The sequence below is a fragment of the Peromyscus maniculatus genome, chromosome 1 (assembly GCF_049852395.1).
Source record: "Peromyscus maniculatus bairdii isolate BWxNUB_F1_BW_parent chromosome 1, HU_Pman_BW_mat_3.1, whole genome shotgun sequence".
Taxonomy (NCBI): Eukaryota; Metazoa; Chordata; class Mammalia; order Rodentia; family Cricetidae; genus Peromyscus; species Peromyscus maniculatus.
The window spans coordinates 60,228,757-60,249,161 of record NC_134852.1 but is presented as its reverse complement, the minus strand read 5'-3'; the positions used below and the strand labels follow the sequence as shown (position 1 = coordinate 60,249,161).

At 48.7% G+C, this 20,405-nt stretch overlaps 1 protein-coding gene across 15 annotated transcripts in view; it reads left to right on the top strand.

Moving 5' to 3' along the window:
* Nav2 (neuron navigator 2) overlaps positions 1-20,405 on the top strand; it is a 654,337-nt gene that overhangs the window by 599,176 nt on the left and 34,756 nt on the right. For all 15 annotated transcript variants that reach the window (XM_076543382.1, XM_076543375.1, XM_076543351.1 and 12 more), the window contains 8 exons: positions 1,019-1,207; positions 6,413-6,465; positions 7,464-7,487; positions 7,598-7,672; positions 12,946-13,029; positions 13,359-13,470; positions 14,769-14,914; positions 17,913-18,085. In XM_076543382.1, coding sequence (XP_076399497.1) covers positions 1,019-1,207; positions 6,413-6,465; positions 7,464-7,487; positions 7,598-7,672; positions 12,946-13,029; positions 13,359-13,470; positions 14,769-14,914; positions 17,913-18,085 — 856 coding nt within the window. The remainder of the gene's footprint in view (positions 1-1,018; positions 1,208-6,412; positions 6,466-7,463; positions 7,488-7,597; positions 7,673-12,945; positions 13,030-13,358; positions 13,471-14,768; positions 14,915-17,912; positions 18,086-20,405) is intronic.

Here is a 20,405-nt window from a genome sequence, read left to right as displayed (position 1 = left end):
AAGTTTTAATAAACAAGCGTTCTTGGAAATGACTGCTGCTGACATAATGTGTGGACTGACACACTGGGCCGGGGAGAGGGTTTGTGACAGTCCCTGCTGGAATGCTGAGGGGTTCTTTATTAGAGACAGACGCACGGGTGCAGACCTGACAGACAGGATATGAGGGAACAGTCCAAAGGTTTGTAGTGAATCAGCAAACAGTGGAAGAGAGTTGATCTCAAGGACTGTAGAGTTACGGGAAGGAGAGCTGGGCGCTGGTATTGGCAGAGGTTCCTTGAAGATGACGGAATGTGGGTAGTACTTGAGGACGGGTCAGTGAAGGAAAAACCTTTTTTTGGTCTCAACATTTAGAACAGCAGGCTTTCCTGAATATTCTCGACTTTCCATTTAAGTCTAACGATGTGTATGTCTTGTCATCACGGAGGTATAATTCCACTCTATTAAATGTGTACCTTTGAATACAGTGTGCATGGCTAACATGGGCAGGACTTTTGATGAGAAAACTCAGCTTAGCTCAGGGAAGCGTGACCCTTTTCGCTGACACTCCTGGCAGCCTGTGAGATGATCCCCATCTGAGGCCGTGAGACCTATGTTTGTGGTGTTCTTTCCCAGCCATAACTCTTTGCAGCAAGAGGTTCTTGTCATGTGCAAATGCTTCCTATCTGATCAAAAGCCTATTTGGACTATTTTGGGCTTTTGGCTTTACAGAGGATTGTTTCAGATGAACCCGGGGAGTAATTAGCTCATGCCTGGAAGGTGACACTGGCCTGCCTGAACGTGCCAAGTTGGAACGTGAGGCCCTGAGCCTTGCTTTGGAACTGACCCACCTTCCCTCCCATATTTTTAGCTCTCAGCCTGTAACTCAAATGCTGATGTGACTACCTTTTAGAAATAGATGAGGGAGTGAAGTTGGCAGGCGCACACACTGCCGGTGATAAGCAGCCGCGGCCTGGTACCCGGCTGGGATTCAAACAGAGGTATGGATATCCAGCATCTCATTCTGCCCCTCTGCTTCCAGCGAGTCCCACCACTGTCACCCAGATGAGCTTGTCCAACCCAACGATGCTGAGGACCCACAGCCTGTCCAACGCCGATGGCCAGTACGACCCCTACACTGACAGCCGCTTCCGGAACAGCTCCATGTCTCTGGACGAGAAGAGCAGAACAATGAGTCGCTCGGGCTCCTTCCGGGATGGGTTTGAGGAAGGTAAGGAATGAAGGAACTCCACCAACTAGGTGCCCTGGCATGGCACGCTCCTTGCTCTGGTCACTACAGCTCTTCCCGCGCCTCTGGGGTGGGCAGAACGAGGGGCTCTCACTAGGAAGATCTGACCCTCAGGTAACCTTTCAGGATGCTTAGGGAGGAGGCCTCTGCAAATATCGCCGACCCTCAGTGTTGACTGAGTTCTGCCTAAGGCTCCTCTCTCTCCTGGCCTTGGGCCATGACTTCTTGGCATGCATCTCTCTCTTGAAGCCCAGCCGCTGGCTCACGCTGTTGGCAGAGAACTTCACTGAGTTCATCTCCCCATGCCCTGCAGCTCTGGGGGCGGGCAGCCCCGTTTACATCCAGTATTTCTTAGCTTGTCTCCAGATCCAGAGTCTCGGTTTTTACCCTTTTCCTCCTTGGGCCCGTCCAACCATGGACATTTATAGCTTTGCTCATTTTAATCAGAATTATGGAAGGAAAGTTCTGTGGGTTACCTTGTCAGCTGCCTTCATAACTCACTTTTCTCACCCTCTGCTCCTTCACCCCAGACATCGCATTAGAGAGCCCCATTCTCCAAACACTGGGCTTGGGGGGGGGCTGCAGGTAGGCTCAGCAAGCAGTGATAGAGAGGAGTTGGGCTGGCCAAGGATGAACCCCAACTCTACTCCTTGGGTTCGAGAGCTAAGGCAAGATACTTCACCTCTTTGTCCCTGCCCCCTCCCTGCCTTTTTTTTTTTTTTTTTTTTTGGATATAAAAATGAAAGTAATAATAGCATTGAGCTTATGGAGCTATAAGAATTAAAAGATAATTCATGTAAACGTGAGCACAGTTACGTTATTGTGCGTTGTAGCCTGTGGGCCCGACATCCACATTGGTTTCCTGGCGGTTCCAAGCCAAGGATGAGGATACAGGGACAAGTGGAGGCCAGTGGGGCTCCGTCCCTGTTGGAACCTTTTTGCTAACAGCAGGAGAGAATGTAGGGGTGAGTCATAGATGATTCCCTCAGCTCCCAGTCCCTGTAAAGGGCAGGGTAGAGGCTCGGTGTACTTGTAATAGGAAATTTTTTATTATAAGGAAGGCAATATAAGATACAGCCTTCTGCTTCTGCGTTTTCTTTCTAAGAAAAGCTTAAAGGACTTCAGTGACAGAGCAGTGGCTTGTTGGCTAATCTTGGTGACTTGGGGCTCTCCCCAGATTTATGTCCCCAGTAACCCTGAGCAGGGCAAGTTTGTAAGCCTTATATGGAAACTGCTGGGCTGGAGGATTAAGGAGGAGGGGAGCCTGGGTGACTAGGGGCTTTTCGTTAGATTTAAAGGCTGGAAATTGGTGCTGTGGTGGCTCTGAGCAATACTGTTAGGGCACATTCCAGCCCTAAGACAATGGAGGAGGAAGTTTGTCCTAGGCTATCTTCCTGGTCTACCATTGGTCAGGAATCGCCACAGTGTGTCTCTCCCTGTGTCCCTGAGGACCGCTCCCATTTGGAGTGTGTCCTGTGCTGTGCTCATCATCTGTCATGTGTATGCCTGAGGGAATCATGAAATAGTACCAGAACTTGTCCTGACAAGTATATATGGCCTCCCCAAAGGCCGGGGACCATCACGGACTCATCCTCAGCTAGCTCTTAGGCAGTCCGTGTGGAATCAGGCAGCCTGATTGCAGACCATCTGGGATATCAAAAGACAAGTAGACCTGGCCTATCCACAAGCATCACCACAACTTCTGCAGTCACATGATTCATGATAATACAGAACTGAACTGAAGGTAGGATTAGAACTTTGAGGGAAGGGAAGGGTTGTGTTACTGCACCACATAGAGGTGACCTCTTCATCTCTGGGAACTTTGCCATCCGACTGAGTTTATTCCTTGCAAGGTTATTATATGGCAGGACAGAATAGGACTTGTGTAATCAAGTTTTTAACTCCTTTGAGTGTAGGTTTTTGTTTGCTTGTTTGTTTTCATTTTAAATTAATAAATTACCAGTGTTGCAGGGGAGGTCAGATCTCATGTCTGACCAGGTAGACCCTCCTGGAAATGTTTATTCTATGCTGTGAAGCAGGATTGAATCTTAGGGAAAATTAACACAGGTGCTTGTGAGACTGAGCAGTTTCATGAGCACTTTCCACGTTTAGGCGATGGGAGTCATAGCCATGTAGATCAGGCGCAGTGTGGCCCAGGTGTAGCCTTTTGAAGTTCATTACCATACACAGTCATCTTTGGTACAGATACAGCTAAGAGATGCTGGAAGAGTCTTTAAAATGGATGTTGGGGCTGAAGAGATGGCTCAGAGGTTAAGAGCGCTCCTCCTGCCATGGAGGAGTGACAGGAGCTCCATTGTTAGCATCTACATATGGTAGCCCACAAGTCCCTGGCTTTTGTGCTTCTGGGAACATTACACAAAGTGATTAGAAATGCATTACAAAACATACCAGAAGTTCTTTTTAAATTTTCAACTTTAAGCCAGGTGGTGGTGGTGCATGCCTTTAATCTCAGCACTTACAAGGCAGAGGCAGGCAGATCTCTGAGTTCAAGACCAGCCTGGTCTACAGAGTGAGTTCCAGGACAGCCAAGGCTACTCAGAGAAACCCTGTCTTGAGGGGAAAAAAATTAATTAAAATTTTTTTAACTTTAAAATTACTTAAAAATTTAAAGTTTTTCTCTTGTGTGTGCCATGCTATGCACATGGAGGCCAAGGAGGAGAACTTTTAGGAGTTGGTTCTCTCCTTCCACCATGGGTCCTGGGTGGAGAACTCAGTTTGTCAGGTTTGGTATCAAACACCCTTACCAACTTACCATCTCACCAGCAGGATTTTTTTTAATTTTTATTAAAAAAATTTTCACTCATTTTACATACCAATCAGATCCCCCCTTCCCTACTCCCACCCCCCAGCTTCCCCCTCCCAACCCATCCCCCACTACCCACCCCCCCCACACAATAAGGCAAGGCCTCCCATGGGGAGGCACATCCAGTATAGGCAAGTCCAAGTCCTTCCCCCTGCCTCAAGGCTGCTCGAGGCGTCCCATCATAGGTCCAAAAGGGTTTTTAAAAGTGAAAACCAGAACTTAGTAACACAGGTCATAAGAGAGCAGAGTGGTGTCCATACTTCCGGTCAGCAGATCCTGCACTTGAATTCCTGTGTGGCCTTAAGCAAGTCAACTCATTAGAGTTCCAGACGTGGATGTTCTGTCTGTCTAGCTGCAGAATTCTGGAGGTATAGTGAGAAGCACCATCATGCTTTAGTGGTTTGGGAGCCGAAATTCTCATAGTCCGGGAGGATCCATGTCCATCACCCACCCCCACTCCCCAGGCTCTGATTCCCATCTTAAAGGTCGGCCAGCCACAGCAGCAGTTTAGGCAAGCCACGTTCAGGTTGGTGGGGGCTCAGGAAGTCAAGGAGGCTGTTTCTTTGGATCACAGCCTTGCCATCACTGATTTCCAAGCGAGAGGCATTAATTACAGAGCAAAGTAATGACCTCCATTTGAAGCATGCCAGATGTGCCTCCTCTGCCTGAGTCCCTAAGCTGCTCCCGACTGCCAGGAAACTGATATGTTTGAGATGGAAAAATTGGAGACAAAAAACAGCAGCCGGAGTTTGTGTGGTGCCCGGCTCAGGCCTCTGAGCCGGCCCCGCCAGTGTGGCTGGAGGTGACTACATGATACCCATGTCTTTTCCACCAACAGGCCTCCCAGGTACTCTGTCCACTTTGGTCTGTCATACAGAAGTGCCTTGGGACCTCTGGGCCTGTGGGTATGTTAGCACAGAAAGCCATTATTGGCCATTAACACCTTCGCCTGCTTTTTATGGGGTGTGAGTCAGCTTAGTCATGCTTGGTAGAAAAACAGGGAGCAGAGCTAGACCCGGGCATTAGCTGGAAGTGTGGATGTGAGTTCTGGTGGAGCCCCAGCCTCAGAGACAGAGGTGGGTAGGTACCTGCTAGTGAGAGAAGGACCTCTCGACTGGGCTGGGTTGGGGCAGGTGGCGTTGAGAAGCACTCTAGACAAAGAGCTACATTGGCAGAGCCTCAAAAGCAGGCCAGCGCCATCTAGAGTTTGCCTGGGGAAGAAGTTCAGGATATCCAGGAAAGGAAGTGTGGGAGGTCACTGGTTCCCAAGTGCCAGACAGGACGGTGTGTTCGATGTCTTGCTGGCAGGCAGCTTCTCCTAGCTGCTAAGTGGGGCTGAGCACACCGCTGGGGTGGCAGGTGAACTCGTCGTGTGTGTGTGTGTGTGTGTGTGTGTGTGTGTGTGTGTGTGTGTGTGTGTGTGTGTGTGTGTAGAAAGATGTTCCCAGCCTTCCTCGGTCACGGGTGGGCTCCTCCTCGCATGGGATGGAGGGGCATAAGGCTTTCCACCTGTGGTTGGGAAAGCTGTGCCCACTTGAAAACACCTGCCATGTCTTGACACAGGGCTAGTTCTGTCTTCCAGACAAGTTGCCAGGAGGTTGTTGAGAAAATCGGAATCAGGTTGCCTGAAAGAGAAGGCAGCCTGAATGCCTAGTCCTGGGAAAACACGCTTCAAAGTGAGAGCAGATCATGGGAAGCTCCTCCAGCTGGAGATGGGAGGGAAGGCTGAGAGTACGTGAGTGTGGTTCTGAGTCAGAACCTATGGTTACCAAGCAAGGAAGAGAACACCCATCTTCATCATGTGTCGACACTGTGCAAATGCAAGTTCTGACTTCAGCAGAAATGCTGTGGTTTCAACTAATACTCTACTACAGTGCTGTCCGAATTTATTATGACCAAATTCCCTTAGCTTCACAGTATTCATCTCTAAGCATGTAGTGGGGCATGAAGTAAGACAGCTTTGCCACACAGTCACAACACTGAAGAGTGCATCGGACAAGAGTAGGTGCAATCCGAAACAGGCACAGGCTGCCTCTGAAGAGTGCGGTTAGGATCTCCTCAGCCACATTGCCCTGTGTTTGAACCTTCAGTGGTATGAGCATTTGATTATGTGAATATATGATCCCAGAATCATGTTATTTTCCTAGTTAAGAAAAATGTGGTCCTGCAGAAATGACTTCCTTAATGGATTAGTTCATCTTTGGCTCTGACCTGTGCTCAACCCAGGAAGTATTGGGCCAAGATGACAGTCACAGCCAGGCCAAGCCAGTAGTGTCCTGAAGTGCTGGCCTCCTCCCAACTCCTCTCTCCTCTTTCATGGCAGCCAGCTGCGTCTCTCACCCCTGTTTGTTTACTCCCAACAGTTCACGGATCCTCCCTGTCCTTGGTCTCCAGCACATCTTCCATCTACTCCACGGTGAGTCTCAATCAACGCTGAGTGGCTGTGCTTGTACGCGCATGCTTTGTTATCAAGTATGTCAAGAGTAATTATAAGCATCCCATCTGCAGAGAGTATTCCCACTATAAAAAGATCAACTCCTAGGAGAAAATGATTTGAAATTCACAAATGGCTGTCATAACATCCCCCTTGGGGCAGGGGAGAGGGCTCAGTGGGTGAAGAGCTTGTTGCACAAACGTGAGGACCCAGGTTCTGATCCCCAGACCCCATGTAAAAGCTGAGTACACACAAACATAACCCCACCTTATATCTACATCTTTCTTTGGTGGGGGGGTGGGGGGGTGGTGTGGTTACAAGAGAGGGTTTCTCTGTAGTTTTGGTGCCTGTCCTGGAACTTGCTCTGTAGACCAGGCTGGCCTCGAACCCACAGAGATCCTCCTGGCTCTGCCTCCCAAGTGCTGGGATTAAGGGTGTGCACTGCCATGGCCGCCGCCGCCGCCGCCGCCACCACCACCCAGCTATATCCACATCTTCACATGAAGGCTATAATCTTCGTTGTCACAATGGTTAGAGATTACATCACATTCTTCCTGATGTGTTAGAACACTATGCTCTTCTATTTGGCCTTTCTGGTGGGTGGATTTAATTGTTCCTGTTTATAAAATTATACCAGAAAAGAAGCCACTTAAAATCTAGACTTTCAGGGGCTGGAGAGATGGCTCAGTAGTTGTAAGTAAGCACTTGCTGCTCTTCCAGAAGACCTGGGTTCAATTCCTACATGGTGACTCTAATTCACCTGTAGCTCTAGTTCTAGGAAATCCAATGTCCTCTTCCAGCCTCCATGGATACCAGTCACATAGACAAACAGGCAAATACTCATCCACATAAAAGTACAGAAATCTTAAAGACAATAGATTCTAGACTTCTCCAAGCTTGCCAACTCAGCAATCCCCATCACTGGCCTGCATTGGTCTTTTTCCTTCACTGTTCTAACTTTCTTTGTGATTGATTTGCAGCCCGAAGAGAAATGCCAATCAGAGGTAAGGAACAGTTATGGTTAGACTCTCTTCCACTATCAGTGTTAATTCCATCCAGCTCAGTCTGGAAACAGACTCCCCTGAAGCAGGTAACTGTGTGTCTGTGTCTGTAGATTCGAAAGCTGCGACGAGAACTGGATGCCTCCCAGGAAAAGGTGTCTGCGCTGACCACCCAGCTGACTGCAAATGTGAGTGCATATTTGAGAGCACACGCTCGCCCATGCACACACTCACATGCACACACGGGAGGAGCCAGGGACAGGACGAGGTGGGTGCAGGAGCAGGACTGGATGGGAGGCAAGGCTGGAATGGGAGCTGAGAAGCACTAAGTGGAAGCCAACAACAGTACTGGACAGGGAGGGAGCCAAGGGTGTGACAGGGTAGGAACTGGAGACAGGATAAAACCAAGTGGGAACCAAAGATGGGATAGAGGAGACACTGGAAGTTGGACAGGAAATAGCTATCTGCCTCCTGAGCATTATGCCTGAGGCCCTGGGTCTCTGGACACTACAAAAATAACTCTGTGCGCTCAAAAGGACATGGCCTTTAGTCCTGTGGACAATGATGCTGCGTCAGGTGCTAGCAGTATGGCTTGGGTCGCTCTCTGTACCATCTGAGTCTGTCTTTGCTCGTCTGTGTAATAGGATGATCGCCATCTCCGTGTGTTGTGAGGTGACCAAGGCTTGTCATCTTTTAAGTGTTAACTTATTTCCTTCAATCTTTCTGGAGATTGTGGTCTCAAGGGAGGTGGGGAGGTGAAGGAGGGAACTCAGGGGAAGAAAGGCATCTGAGGCTTCCTGATAAGCAGTTAGTGCTCTCTAATTACATCATGCACAGTGCTCAGCGCTGCCAGCCTTCGTTCTGTGCGACCACTCTTCCTAGTGCCAGCATCCCTGGGCTGTGCATTCAACAGTATGGCAGGTGGCATCACTGCCGCCTTCCCATGCCAGCTCAGGACCAGAAGGGAGGCAAAATGAACAAGTTCCCCGGGACATGATCACTCTTGCCATAGTGGTGAAGAAAACACAGGAGGGCCGAGCTACATCTTGGTGGTAGGTGGGAGGGAGTCAGGAAGGGTTTCTCCGAGGAAGTAACCCAGATTGATGTCTTGTAGAAGGGTGCAGCATCCAAAGTAAGCAGTTAGTGCAAGGTACAAGGTGGACTGTGAGGGGCTTATCCAGTTAGTACCTATGGCCAGGAGTGAGGAGAGAGGCATGGAAGGGGTCAGTATAGAGGGAAGGCTAGGAACACACGAGTGTCTGAGCTGCTAGACGGGACTTGGAGACCTTTAGGGGAGCCCTGCCAATGTGGAGGCTGAGCTTGCTACTTGGACCAAATAGAGGAGAGGAGAGGCAAGGATCTCCCACCATGTCTGAAAGACCCACAGAGGAGCCCCACTGAGGGCGGGGCTGTGACCCAGAGGGGCTGAGGCTCTGAAGGCAAAGCCTGAGGTTTGGGAAGGTGCTGGGTGGCTCCAAGGCCAGACTTCCTGCCCAGGAGTTCACAGCCTAGCCTCAGAGCAGCACAGATCAGGGTACCAGAGCCTGTCAGGGAAAGCACACTGCATCACCCCACTGCATCCCAACAATGGAAGCCACTTCAAAGGCTACTCGCCTGTGAGCAGGCGAATGAGTCAGGGCTCCGGAGTAGTCATTTACCTGGAGTTCTTACCCTGCTAATTCCTGCTTGAGCCTGACTGACTCCAGGAAGTGTGGCTCTTTTAAATCTGCACATGAAGCGTGAAGCGCCCTTAATTACAAGCCCGGCGAGTGTAACCGCCTTCATCATTACACTGTCTCCCAAGGTCTTGTACATTGCTGGAAAGCTCTGACTATTTTCCCCAAACTCTGACACACCAGGCCACTATGTGCTTTGCAATCTTTTTTTCTTCCCTTCACCCTCCCCATCCACGGTATGGCTATCAAGATCATTGGAGGCCTGGAGAGATGACTCAGCAGTTAACAGCATCCACTGTTCTTCCTGAGGACCCAAGTTAGGTTCCCGGCATCCATGTCAAATGGCTCACAACCACCTGTAACTCCAGCTCCTGGAGATCAGATGCCCTCTTCTGGCCTCTTTAGGTACCCACATTTAAATGTGGTAAACACACACACACACACACACACACACACACACACACACACACACACACACACTTAAAATAATAAATCTAAGAAATCATTAGAAACAATCTCAGAGCTGAATTCTCAGACTTAGATTCTTCCTATTCAAAAAGTGACAATGGTATCCTGAGTCAGTCCTCTAATTGGAAAACCCAATGTATACACCTGAGTCCAGAACTGAATGCAGACCCAGAGAGGTGAACAGTGACCCCCCTGCCCCCGGGAAATGCCTCATGATTTGTGGCAGTCATCCATGCCGCCCTTGACTCTTCAGCAAGCACAAGTTACTGTGCTTATCAGTGACCTTGGGTTCATGCCTCCATCAACCTGATCTGCTACCAGGAGCTCAGTGTTGGCCTGTGCTACTCCTCTCTGTGCTGGAAGGGTCGGAGTAAGGCCCCTTATATTATTCCAAAGTGTGTTGCACCTCACAAAAGCTGCTGAGTTCAGTATTGTTTTAAAGTAAATATTTAGTCTTACCACAGTCCACACTCCACCTCAGCCACTAGTATTTTATTATCTGCCATCTTTCTCGGAGACCAAGCTGTGTTTGTTTTCCTAGGACAAGCTCCTCCGAGCTGCCCTGGCTGGTGTTTTCATAGCTCTCCATTTGTTTTCCCTGGGAATGTGAGAATGGCACTTGGCGGGCAGGCTGGTGTGTTATGTTGTGCAGCCCTGCTCGGCCCTGCCTCCCCTGTGTTTCCATAGCTGTGCTCGGACACAAGAGCAGCCCTTTCTCTTGCCAGCAGAGCTGGGTCTCTGACCCTTCAGAGCTGTGCGGTTGCTTTCTGAGCTTGCAAACACACTTTCACAGTTTGAGTAAGTGGTGATGTTCCAGGGATCACGGGGGATGGTCAGACACAGAATGAGAATGAATGCAAGTCACCCTGGTTCACTCCTTCCTCCACCGGGTGAGGACAGCACGCTGTGCCCTGACCCAGCTCCTCTACCCACGGTGTCATCTCGAGCTGATTGGCTTTACCCAAGGCCAGGGAAACCGGAGCAGAAGGATGCCAGCTCGTGGCCAGCCTAGGCTATGTAGTGACTACCAGGCTAGCCCGAGAAAGGATGTGAGACTCAAACTCAAAACAAACAAACAAACAAAAAAACAAAACAAAACAAAAAAACAAAAAACAGAAAAAAAGGGGTTGGGCTGCAGAAATGGCTCTGAGGTTAAGAGCACTGACTGCTCTTCTAGATGACCCGGGTTCAATTCCCAGCACCCACATGGTGGCTCACAACTGTCTGTAACTCCACTTCTAGGGGACCTGACACCCTGACACAGACATACATGTAGGCAAAACACCAATGCACATAAATAAATTACTTAAAAAAATATTTTGCCCTGTAAACTAAAGAAGTAGAGAGGCATTTTCTCCATTTCAGATATATAGAGTGTGATCAAAAAGAAACCATCCATGTCCCCTTGCTGTGATGGTGTGTCTGTGCCATGACAGCAGACGGTCCTGGCCTCGTCCTCTGCTCAGACCCAGCCAGTCTGTCGTGGTGAAGTCTGGTGACCCTGGCTGACACACTCTGCAGTTCTTAGGTCGGGATCCGGGTTCACTCCACAGCCCTGCCCACTTGCATCCACCTTCATCCTTCCCTCGGGACATTGATCACCTTTTCCTCTGGGTTTTTACAGTGTGATCATGTCTCGCTTTCCTGAGTCATCTCCAGCCCCTGGTCCTTTGCATCCATCTCAGCGGGAACCATGAACCCATGTCCTCTATAAGAGTAGCTCATAAGTAGTGCTCTTAGCCCCTTAGACTTGGTTTTAATGGCATTTTCAGCTTAACCAGCAGTTGAATCAATCAATAATGACTCATCAAGTGTTCATTACTCTCCAGTACAAACAGGCTTAGTTTTGGTTTATTTACTTGTCTGTCCATCCATCCATCCATCCATCCATCCATCCATCCATCCATCCATCTATCATCTATCTATCATTTATCTTTTTATTTGAAACAGGGTCTCTATATAGACCAGGCTGGCTTTGAGCTCACAGAGATCTGCCTGCCTCTGCCGGGATTAAAGGTGTGAGCCACCACCGCTGGACTATTGTTTTGTTTTTAAAATAGATGTATTTATATGTATGTGTGTGTTTGTTCCAGTGCATTCAGGCATCCACTGAGCTGGAAAGGGGCATTGGATACACTGGAGCTGGAGTTACAGGTGGTTGTGAAGCACCCGACATAGGTTCTAAGAGCCAAACTGCATGCACTTCTCTGCTCCTGTAGAGGACCCGAGTTCAGTTCGCAGAGCCTGTATCGTGGCTTACAATCATCTGTAACTTTAGCTCCAGGGAGAGCTGACATCCCCTTGTGGTGTCCTCATACCCCTGCGTGCATATTGTACATTTATATACACATAGACAAAACACTCATATACATAAAATAAAAATTCATGAGTCTGTAGAAAGAAAACCTGAACCAGGAATAAAAAATAGATGCAGGACAGAAAGGTGGCTCCGAGGGTCAAGGCAGGAGGCAGGCAGGCGTGCTTTGTCTGATGCCCTGAGTTTGATCTCGTACCCACATGGTGGAAGGAGAGAGTACTTAACAGCTGGGCTATCCATCCAGCCCAACAGACATAGTTTTATATTGTTACTCTGTAGCATCTGAAGATTGGATGCATATTCTAATTATAACCAGCCCGGCCGCTTTTGAAACTTTTCCCTAGCCTTGTGTAAGATGTTGCATCTGGTGTCTTGTTCTAACAAGAGTGTATCAAAGTGTGCGGGAGCCTGGAAGAAAGCATCTCCCTGGGGGAGCGGGGACAGGTTTCTTCATCCTAGGGAGCAGATGGGCCTTTCAGTGGCTTTTTATTAATGAGGATTTTAACAAGGAAAATAAGCCAGCTGCTTTGTTCATTCTACAACCCTGCTTCCCATGAGCCTCTGCTTCCCATGATCTTGGTGACTGGTGAACAGCAGATCTTACTGCAGGATGCTGTGGAATCAGCCGTAAACTGGCAGTCACAGACCCCATTATTTCCAACAACAACCTCAAAGTGTGTTGAAACCACTTGAAATGGACCTGTGAGAAGGAGTGTGAGGGAATAGACCCAGGTTGGTGGCGTCATCAGTCAGACACATGAAAATTAGCTGGGCAGGGAGTGGGTAGGGAAAAGGTGCCAGGCAGGGGAAAGAATGCTTGAGGAAGAAGCATTTGAGCAAGGGCAAGGCTAGAGTAAACCATCCCAGTGAGGCAACAGGAGGCTGAACCTGTACAGGCCACGTGAAGAGGCTCTAATAAGTTTCTGTCTTGAGAACCCAGTCCCCTCGGACACTCTGGCCTTAGAAGATGACATCACTGAGGCCTCATTTTCCCCTCCAGGCTCACCTCGTGGCAGCCTTTGAGCAGAGTCTGGGAAACATGACCATCAGGCTGCAGAGTTTAACCATGACTGCGGAGCAGAAGGTAAGGCTGGAGAGATGCCATTGCTCTCTTTCATTTCAGATAAAGATGCCGATTTGAACATATGTCTTGAATGTCAAGAATAGATCTGTTGGGTAAAATACAGCCTCGATCAACCAAATGTTGGTCCTGGTGTCTCCTATGGATCTAGTGGTCTTGGCCACTCCTGTGGCCTCCTGTGCTTCCTGATATCCTTACACTGAAGTTAGATCCAGTCCATGTATGAGACAGATCCGTGACACTCCTTTGTCGCTGCCCTCCTCCGTCCAGGCCAATGTTGTTCTTTATGGAGCTGGTTTAGGACGTACCTGTTATGTCTTTCTTACCTTCAGGATTCAGAACTGAATGAGTTAAGAAAAACCATCGAGCTGCTAAAGAAACAGAATGCAGCTGCCCAGGCTGCCATTAATGGAGTGATTAATACGCCAGAGCTCAACTGCAAAGGTAACACACGAGATACACCGTAGACACATTGTAGACAGCCTCTCTCACAGTATAGGATGCAGCCCCCGCTAGGGGCGAGTGACTGTGACTCAAGCTGTGGCTCTAAGGGGCAGGTCCCAGAAGGCAGACCTTTTCATCTGCCTGCTTTGGGCCACTGTAGAGATGATGAGCATGGCACATTCCCTAAAAAATTTTAAAGATGGAAGAAATAGGTTTCTTATGGAGAAGCATCATAGTGTTTTATGGCTTCTCTCATGCCTCCATGATAATTTATCTATGTGCATATCGGAGAGAAAGCAGAAGAGGTTCATCTCATAGTTGCACTAGGAAACTACCCAAATGAATTGTTTGGCTTTGTGTGTTTTTAGTTAGTGGACATGTAGGTGAGTTTGCTCCAGCAATACTCATTTGAACAGCAGCTATGCTTGGTGCAGTATGGGTACCTATCACTTAGAGCAGGCTTGCCCTGTGTTTTCAGCACCATGCCAAGTGATCTCCTCTTTAAACTTGCTCATCTTTCCTTCTACTATGTTATGAGGCCCCTTCAGGCCCTTTGCTCACTGTTGATGGTGGCTTTCCAAGGTCATGGGTAGTTAGGAGCAGAAGTGTGCCCAGACCCTCAGGCCTTCTGGCTCTACAGCACGCTGTCTTCAGGATTAGAGACAGTTCTATCCATAGGAGGAAAGCTAACTGCAACCATGATTTCTCCCATCTCTTGGTACTTCAGACATTGGGCCTCCAAAACAGGAGTGGTGGAGTTGAGGTAGGAAGGGTTAGAAAGAGTTAGCGGTACGGAGTGGAGGGAGAAGAGCCCTGGAGGCCGAGGGAAGAGAAGGCATCATGGAAGGACTGAGATGACATGGGCTCGGTGCTTCCAAAGGGCACCAGGAGGCAAGTAGGGCAGGGATGCAGCAATCAAAGGAGCAGAGCGAGCTGTGCAGTTCAGGAGAGATCACTGGGGCCCTGGGTGCCGCCCCGAGGGTGAGAAGAGAAGAGATGGGGGGGCTCCTGTGGGAAGTACTGCTGTGTTTAGAAGCATGCCCCCGTCTCTGTCAAAGCAGGCCTGGTGTTGGGGGATGCTCCTTAGGCTTTCTAACTTCCGTTCTGTAGAGTCCAAGGTGACAGACCCCATGTGAAAGAGGGCATAGCCATTATCAGTTCAAGGTTCTTACAACCAGTAGCAGGGCACAGAGGTGGCACCTCAGTACACATGCCCTGGCGTCAAAGGAGGCCGTCCTTGGGGACAGAAGATTGCATTCCGGGGCTCAAGGGCCCACATGCCTTGCTTTGCTCTCCAGGAAATGGCAGCAGCCAGGCTGCAGACCTCCGCATCCGCAGGCAGCACTCCTCTGACAGCGTCTCCAGCATCAACAGCGCCACCAGCCACTCGAGCGTGGGCAGCAACATAGAGAGTGACTCCAAGAAAAAGAAGAGGAAGAACTGGGTGAGTGCACGTCCTGGCTCCCCCAGGGCCTGGCTCCCGGCTTCCCCAGAAGAGGTGTCCACAGATAGAGGCCAGACTGCCTCCTAACCTCAGGACCACGGGCCTTGGGGTAGGCCTTTCCCCAAAACCAATGTTGTGCTCAGCAAACGGTGGCGTTGATCAAGTCCCACGCTGTGGTTTTTCTCTCCATGAGACTGTGTGATGTGCCCGTCTTTCGTTTCATGCACACCTCATTTCTTTCTCATCTTACACTGGCCACAGAGTCCAGAGCTTAGTGAACCTCTTCTTCCTAGTTACTGTTTTTTGCCCTTGGTCCTGGGGAATGAAACTCAGGGACTCATGCCCGCTCTACTCCTGAACTACTTTAGCAGCCTTTAGCAAAACTACTCATAAGTAGTTTCTTCTTAGTTCCAAAGTCGTTTTTTGTTTGTTTTTATTGTTGTTGTTAGCTTGTATCAGTAGTTATCTCATCCATAATCATGATCTTTACTTGTTTATTTATATCCTTATTTACCCAAGGTCTCACTCTCTGTGTAGACCAGGCTAGGCCCGACTTGCAACAGTCCTGCATTTGCCTCCCAATTGCTTGGATTACAAGTGTGTACCACCATAAGGCTGTTATTTATTTATGTAATTGCCTTGGAGCATATCAAACCAACCTTCTCACTGAAATTTTTGTAACCATGGTCTATGAGATTGTTTCATAGTGTTAGTGTTTAGGGGTCAAGGGCCCGAGCTTAGGCTTGTGCCTCAGAATGTTGACTCTAATCCAGTCCCTATCCATAATCCTAAAATGCTCCTTGATTTTTCTGCCAGCACCGCTAAAAGGCTGCTTTCTTTGCTCCAAGAAAGTCCCCAGCACTTCTGCCCAGTTTCATTACTGTTACTACAATTTGAGGACAGTGAGGGAGGTCTGTTCCCAGGAACACCCTGGGTATGTCTGAAGTGGCCAGGCTTACCAAACCTCATTGTTAGCACTGACATGGTCCTGTTTCATGGTGGTGTCATGTCCTTCATGCCATTTATGTCTTGCTCATCTTGAATCATCTTGGATGGGTGGCGAGGTCTAGTTAGCAGTAGAGGAGTTGGGGTTTCATGATGCTGGTCATTGGTAGCTCACCTTAGAGGTGAGCTACCAGGCCATCTTCATGTGATCCTCTTACTATTCTGGTTAGTTTCTTTTCTTTATGTTACTAACAGTTTTTCTTAGCAACTTGTTTATTGTAACTAGAGAAGATTAGCTCATGTTGCCATCTCTAATACGCAGTTGATAAATGTAGTCTGATCAGATTTTCAAAATGATGAGAGAATTAGGAAAAGACAGGGCCAGTGAGTTGGCCCAGCAGGAAAGGCATCTGCCATGCAAGCCAGATAGCCTGAGTTTGATCGCTGGAACCCACATAAAGATAGAAAGAACCAACTCCATAAAGTTGCCCTCTGCCATCTGCACATGCATAGTGGCACACTCATTAACCCCCCTACATAAACATAAACATAATAACAATAATAACAACAACAACAATAATAATAATAATAATAATATTTAGGAAAAATCCTGGCTGTTTTTATCTAGCCAAGAAATGAAACTTGTTTATGTTGCTTCTAGACAATTCTCACTTCTCCATGAAGCCAGGAAGGACGGATAACAGACATTCTCAGCTTCCCCCAAAGCTTAACTCAGTCTAAATTTTGTAACCTCCTCATTCACCGGGCACTTTAGCTCTCTGGCTCGTGTGGCAAAGCCCGGTTCTATGACTCCTGTCTGCAAGCAGGAGCCTCAGTAGACAGCAAGAGAGCAGTGGGCCAGGCCTTGCCCACAAGCTGGACCAGCAGCTTGTCAGCTACGAAACGCATCCACTGGGAAAGGCTCACAAGTGGGGAAATCCCTAGAATATATTTTCTGAAGGAAAAAAGGTCGCAGGAAAAGGAAATGACTCCTAAAATACCTATTTTGAAGACAAAATATGATTACTTTTGTTTGGAACCTAGAAATATATGCTGGTCATGGCCCTTGGAGAATTTCAATTCTCATCAGAATTTCCATGTCTGCCTCAGGGGTTGGGGAATGGCCTTACCCCTTTTCTGTTTTCTCCAGTGTACTTAATGAGTTTCATAGACAGCTATGGGATTCCCGAGTGACAAGTGAGAGAGCCAGATTCTTTGCTTGTTAGATTATGTTCCTCATGGCAGGAGAGCAGGAGCCCCTAAGTGGACACAGCAAAGAGCTATGCAGACACAAGGGGCTGGTACAGATGTCAGTCCTCCATTGCTGAGGAAATAAGATGCACCTTCCGCTGCTCAGCCATAGAGATGGTTAAAAGGACAGACAGGAAAGCAGGGGAAGCCGTTGCAAGTGAGCAGCTGGGAAAGCCCTGGCTGTAGGGGACCCCTCAGCTTGCTCGTCCCTTCCTTTCATGATGGAAGAAGATGCTCCCCACAACCCATGCTGTTCAAGCATCCCACTCCCACCAGAAGCCTCTGTGTGGTGTTTATTATGAGCCATGTCGCCTCTGAAAAGTCCTAAGCTTTCCCTGTCACTGGCTTTCTCTGTTAAAAATTGTCTTTTTTTCCTTCCCCTTCCCTGTTTTTGCTTGCATTTTCTCTGGCAGGTCAATGAGGTAAGCGAGACCAAGCTTAATATCAGATACCAAGCTAACCCATCCATTGATAGGACTAACCTCATCCGCATCTGTCCCCACATCCGAGCATCCTGCTTTGTTGCTGTGTAACCTCATCTCCCTACACTCACCCGCTGAGTCAGGCTGTCTTGCTGTTGGCATCTATTCTGGAACGAAGAGTAGGCATGGAATGCCCCCACAGGCCCATCCTGAGCTGTCAACGCAGATAACTTCCCTTCCCCGAATGCACTGATTCCACAGAGCTGTTGGGTGCCTTGGCCATTGATGGGGGAAGTGTGGTCCAGTTAACTGCTCTTTTGTAAGCATGCTTCTGCCTGGGCCTCACCTCAACGCCGAGGCTGACCATCTTGTACATTCAGTTGCGCAGCTCCTTCAAGCAAGCTTTTGGGAAGAAGAAGTCCCCCAAGTCAGCATCCTCACACTCAGACATCGAGGAGATGACAGATTCTTCATTGCCTTCCTCACCAAAACTGCCACACAACGGATCCACCGGCTCTACCCCGTTGCTGAGGAACGCCCACTCCAACTCTTTGTGAGTCTATCTAACAGACAATACCTTTTGCTCCTGCCTTATTTAGGGTTTCTGTTGCTGTGAAGAGACACCATGACCATGGCAACTCTTGTAAAGGAAAACATCTAATTGAGGTGGCAGCTTACAGTTTCAGAGGTTTAGTCCATTATCATCACTGCAGGGAGCGTAGTAGGCAGACATGGTGCTAGAGAGTTAGCTGCTACATGTTGATATGCAGGCAACAGGAAGTAGATTGTCTGACCAGGCATGGCTTGAACATATGAGACCTCAAAGGCCACCTCCACAATGACACACTTCTTCTAACAAGACCACACCTATTCCAATGAGGCCATGCCTCCTAATAGTGCCACTCCCTTTGGGGGCCATTTTCTTTCAAACCACCACAGCTCCTAAGAGCCCTTTCTTCTATATGGAAGTCCTGTAGTACAGCCCTTTTCCCTGGGCGGAGTGGGGGGGGGGTAGGGGGGGAGGCTGAGAGAGATGGAAACCTGAAGTTTCATCAGGGTGTGCCATTGTTCATGATTAGCAGCTGCCTTCCAGCAAGCTGTTTAACTTCTGTTTGTACATCAACTGGGGTAGTGGCTCTTGTCGTCTTCTCCCACACTCAGGGGTGAGCAAGATAAACAGGTGGAAAAGAGCGTGTGAGTGTAAACAGTTTTTGCTGAAATTCTGGCTTCTCTGGATATGGTGCTGAGGTTGTCCATTTCTTCTTTGGTTGAAATCTGGTGTTGATTGTTTTCTCTGAGGATAGAACTCAAAAATCGAAAAGACTCTGCATCTCATAAAGTGATTGATTCATCCCGAGAGCCACCCCTCAGGAAGTTCAAGACCCTCTCTCTTTGGAGGCACAGCTAGTTTTTTGAGGCAGGAGCATGCCAGTAGTTACACAGAGAAGAGCCGTCTGCCCTGGCACCACCTTCCGTGGTGATTCCCTCTTTGTCGGTCCTTTAGACCTCTGATTGTGTGTAGGCAGACCATCCTGTGCCCCACCTAAGAACACAAGGCTAGAGAGCCTGGACCAGAAAGAGCTTGGGGTGGGCCAGTGGCGACACGAGTATCAGCTCAGAACCCGACACAATTGGCTTCCTGTAGCACTGAGAAAGCCTCCCCCAGTAGCATTTCCAGCAGGCCTAGGGTCACTGGTGAAGAACCACGTAACAAGCCGTCTGCAAAGAATAACAGTAAGATGAGGCTGTGTGTGAGAGAGGACCCATGGGCGTGGCCAGAACAGCCACTGAGAGCCGATCAAAGCAAAGGATGAGATTTGTCAGGTACACCTTGGTTTCTCTGTTGGTTACGGTGGAGGTCTGTATATCTCCTCTGCTGGATTCTTGAGGGAGGCGATTAGAACCTGTGCATTAAAGTGCCTCTTGTCTTCCATTCCTCATTCCCAGGAGGTCACATCTATGGAGCTGATCTGCTTAACCCAGCAACCTCCTGAGGGCTGTGGCCTACACAGTATCCCTAGCCCTACCCAGGTGCTTGGCGCTGGCTGCAGGAAATGCAGATAGGTTGGCACACTGACTGTGTGGAAGACAGGCTGTAGAAGATAGCACATAAATTAATTTGTGTCTTTGAATACCCCTTGGTGAAAAATGAAGGGTCTCCATGGTGATCTCTTCCTCCTCTTATGGGAGAAACCCAGTGGGAAGAACCTGGATTAGGAAGGAGGCAGCATTGACCAGCTGGTCCACTGTGTGTCCTTGTCTTGCTGTATTCTCTTGAATGGGAGAAGAGATGAATCTGAGAGTGTAAGCCCCTCTCACATGACCCACAGGGTTTCCAAGGGGTAAAGACAGGACAGGTCTCCATCATCCATCCCAGAGCGTCTTGACTCAGCAGTTGCCTGACCAGAGAGGAAGGAGCCCACTGTATCCTCTTGATTCCTGGATATGAACTTGGTATACAGTGGTTTGTAAGAACAGGCTGTCAGAGATGGCATTCTTTAGGGATTAAGGCCTCATTTGCCTGATGCCCATCACAGGGGAACCATGGTCTGTGACATATATCCCCACACGAAGCAATACAGTTCATTATACTCCTAAGCCCCCAACCCCCTTACCAGGAGCCATTCTTGGTTCTGCTACAACAGTGTCCCAGATACTTACAATTCCTTCTTAGGTTGATCCTATCTACTGTGGGATGATAGACACTAAGCACAGAATTCTGAAATCAGAGAAGCCTAGAAAATCCAGGCAGTTTGTCCCAACAGTTAACTCTAAGAATGAATGTGGGATGCAGCCACTTTAGATGGGGTAGTCAGGGGAGAGAGTATTTCCTTTTGGAAACCCTGTGGGTCATGTGAGAGGGGCTTACACTC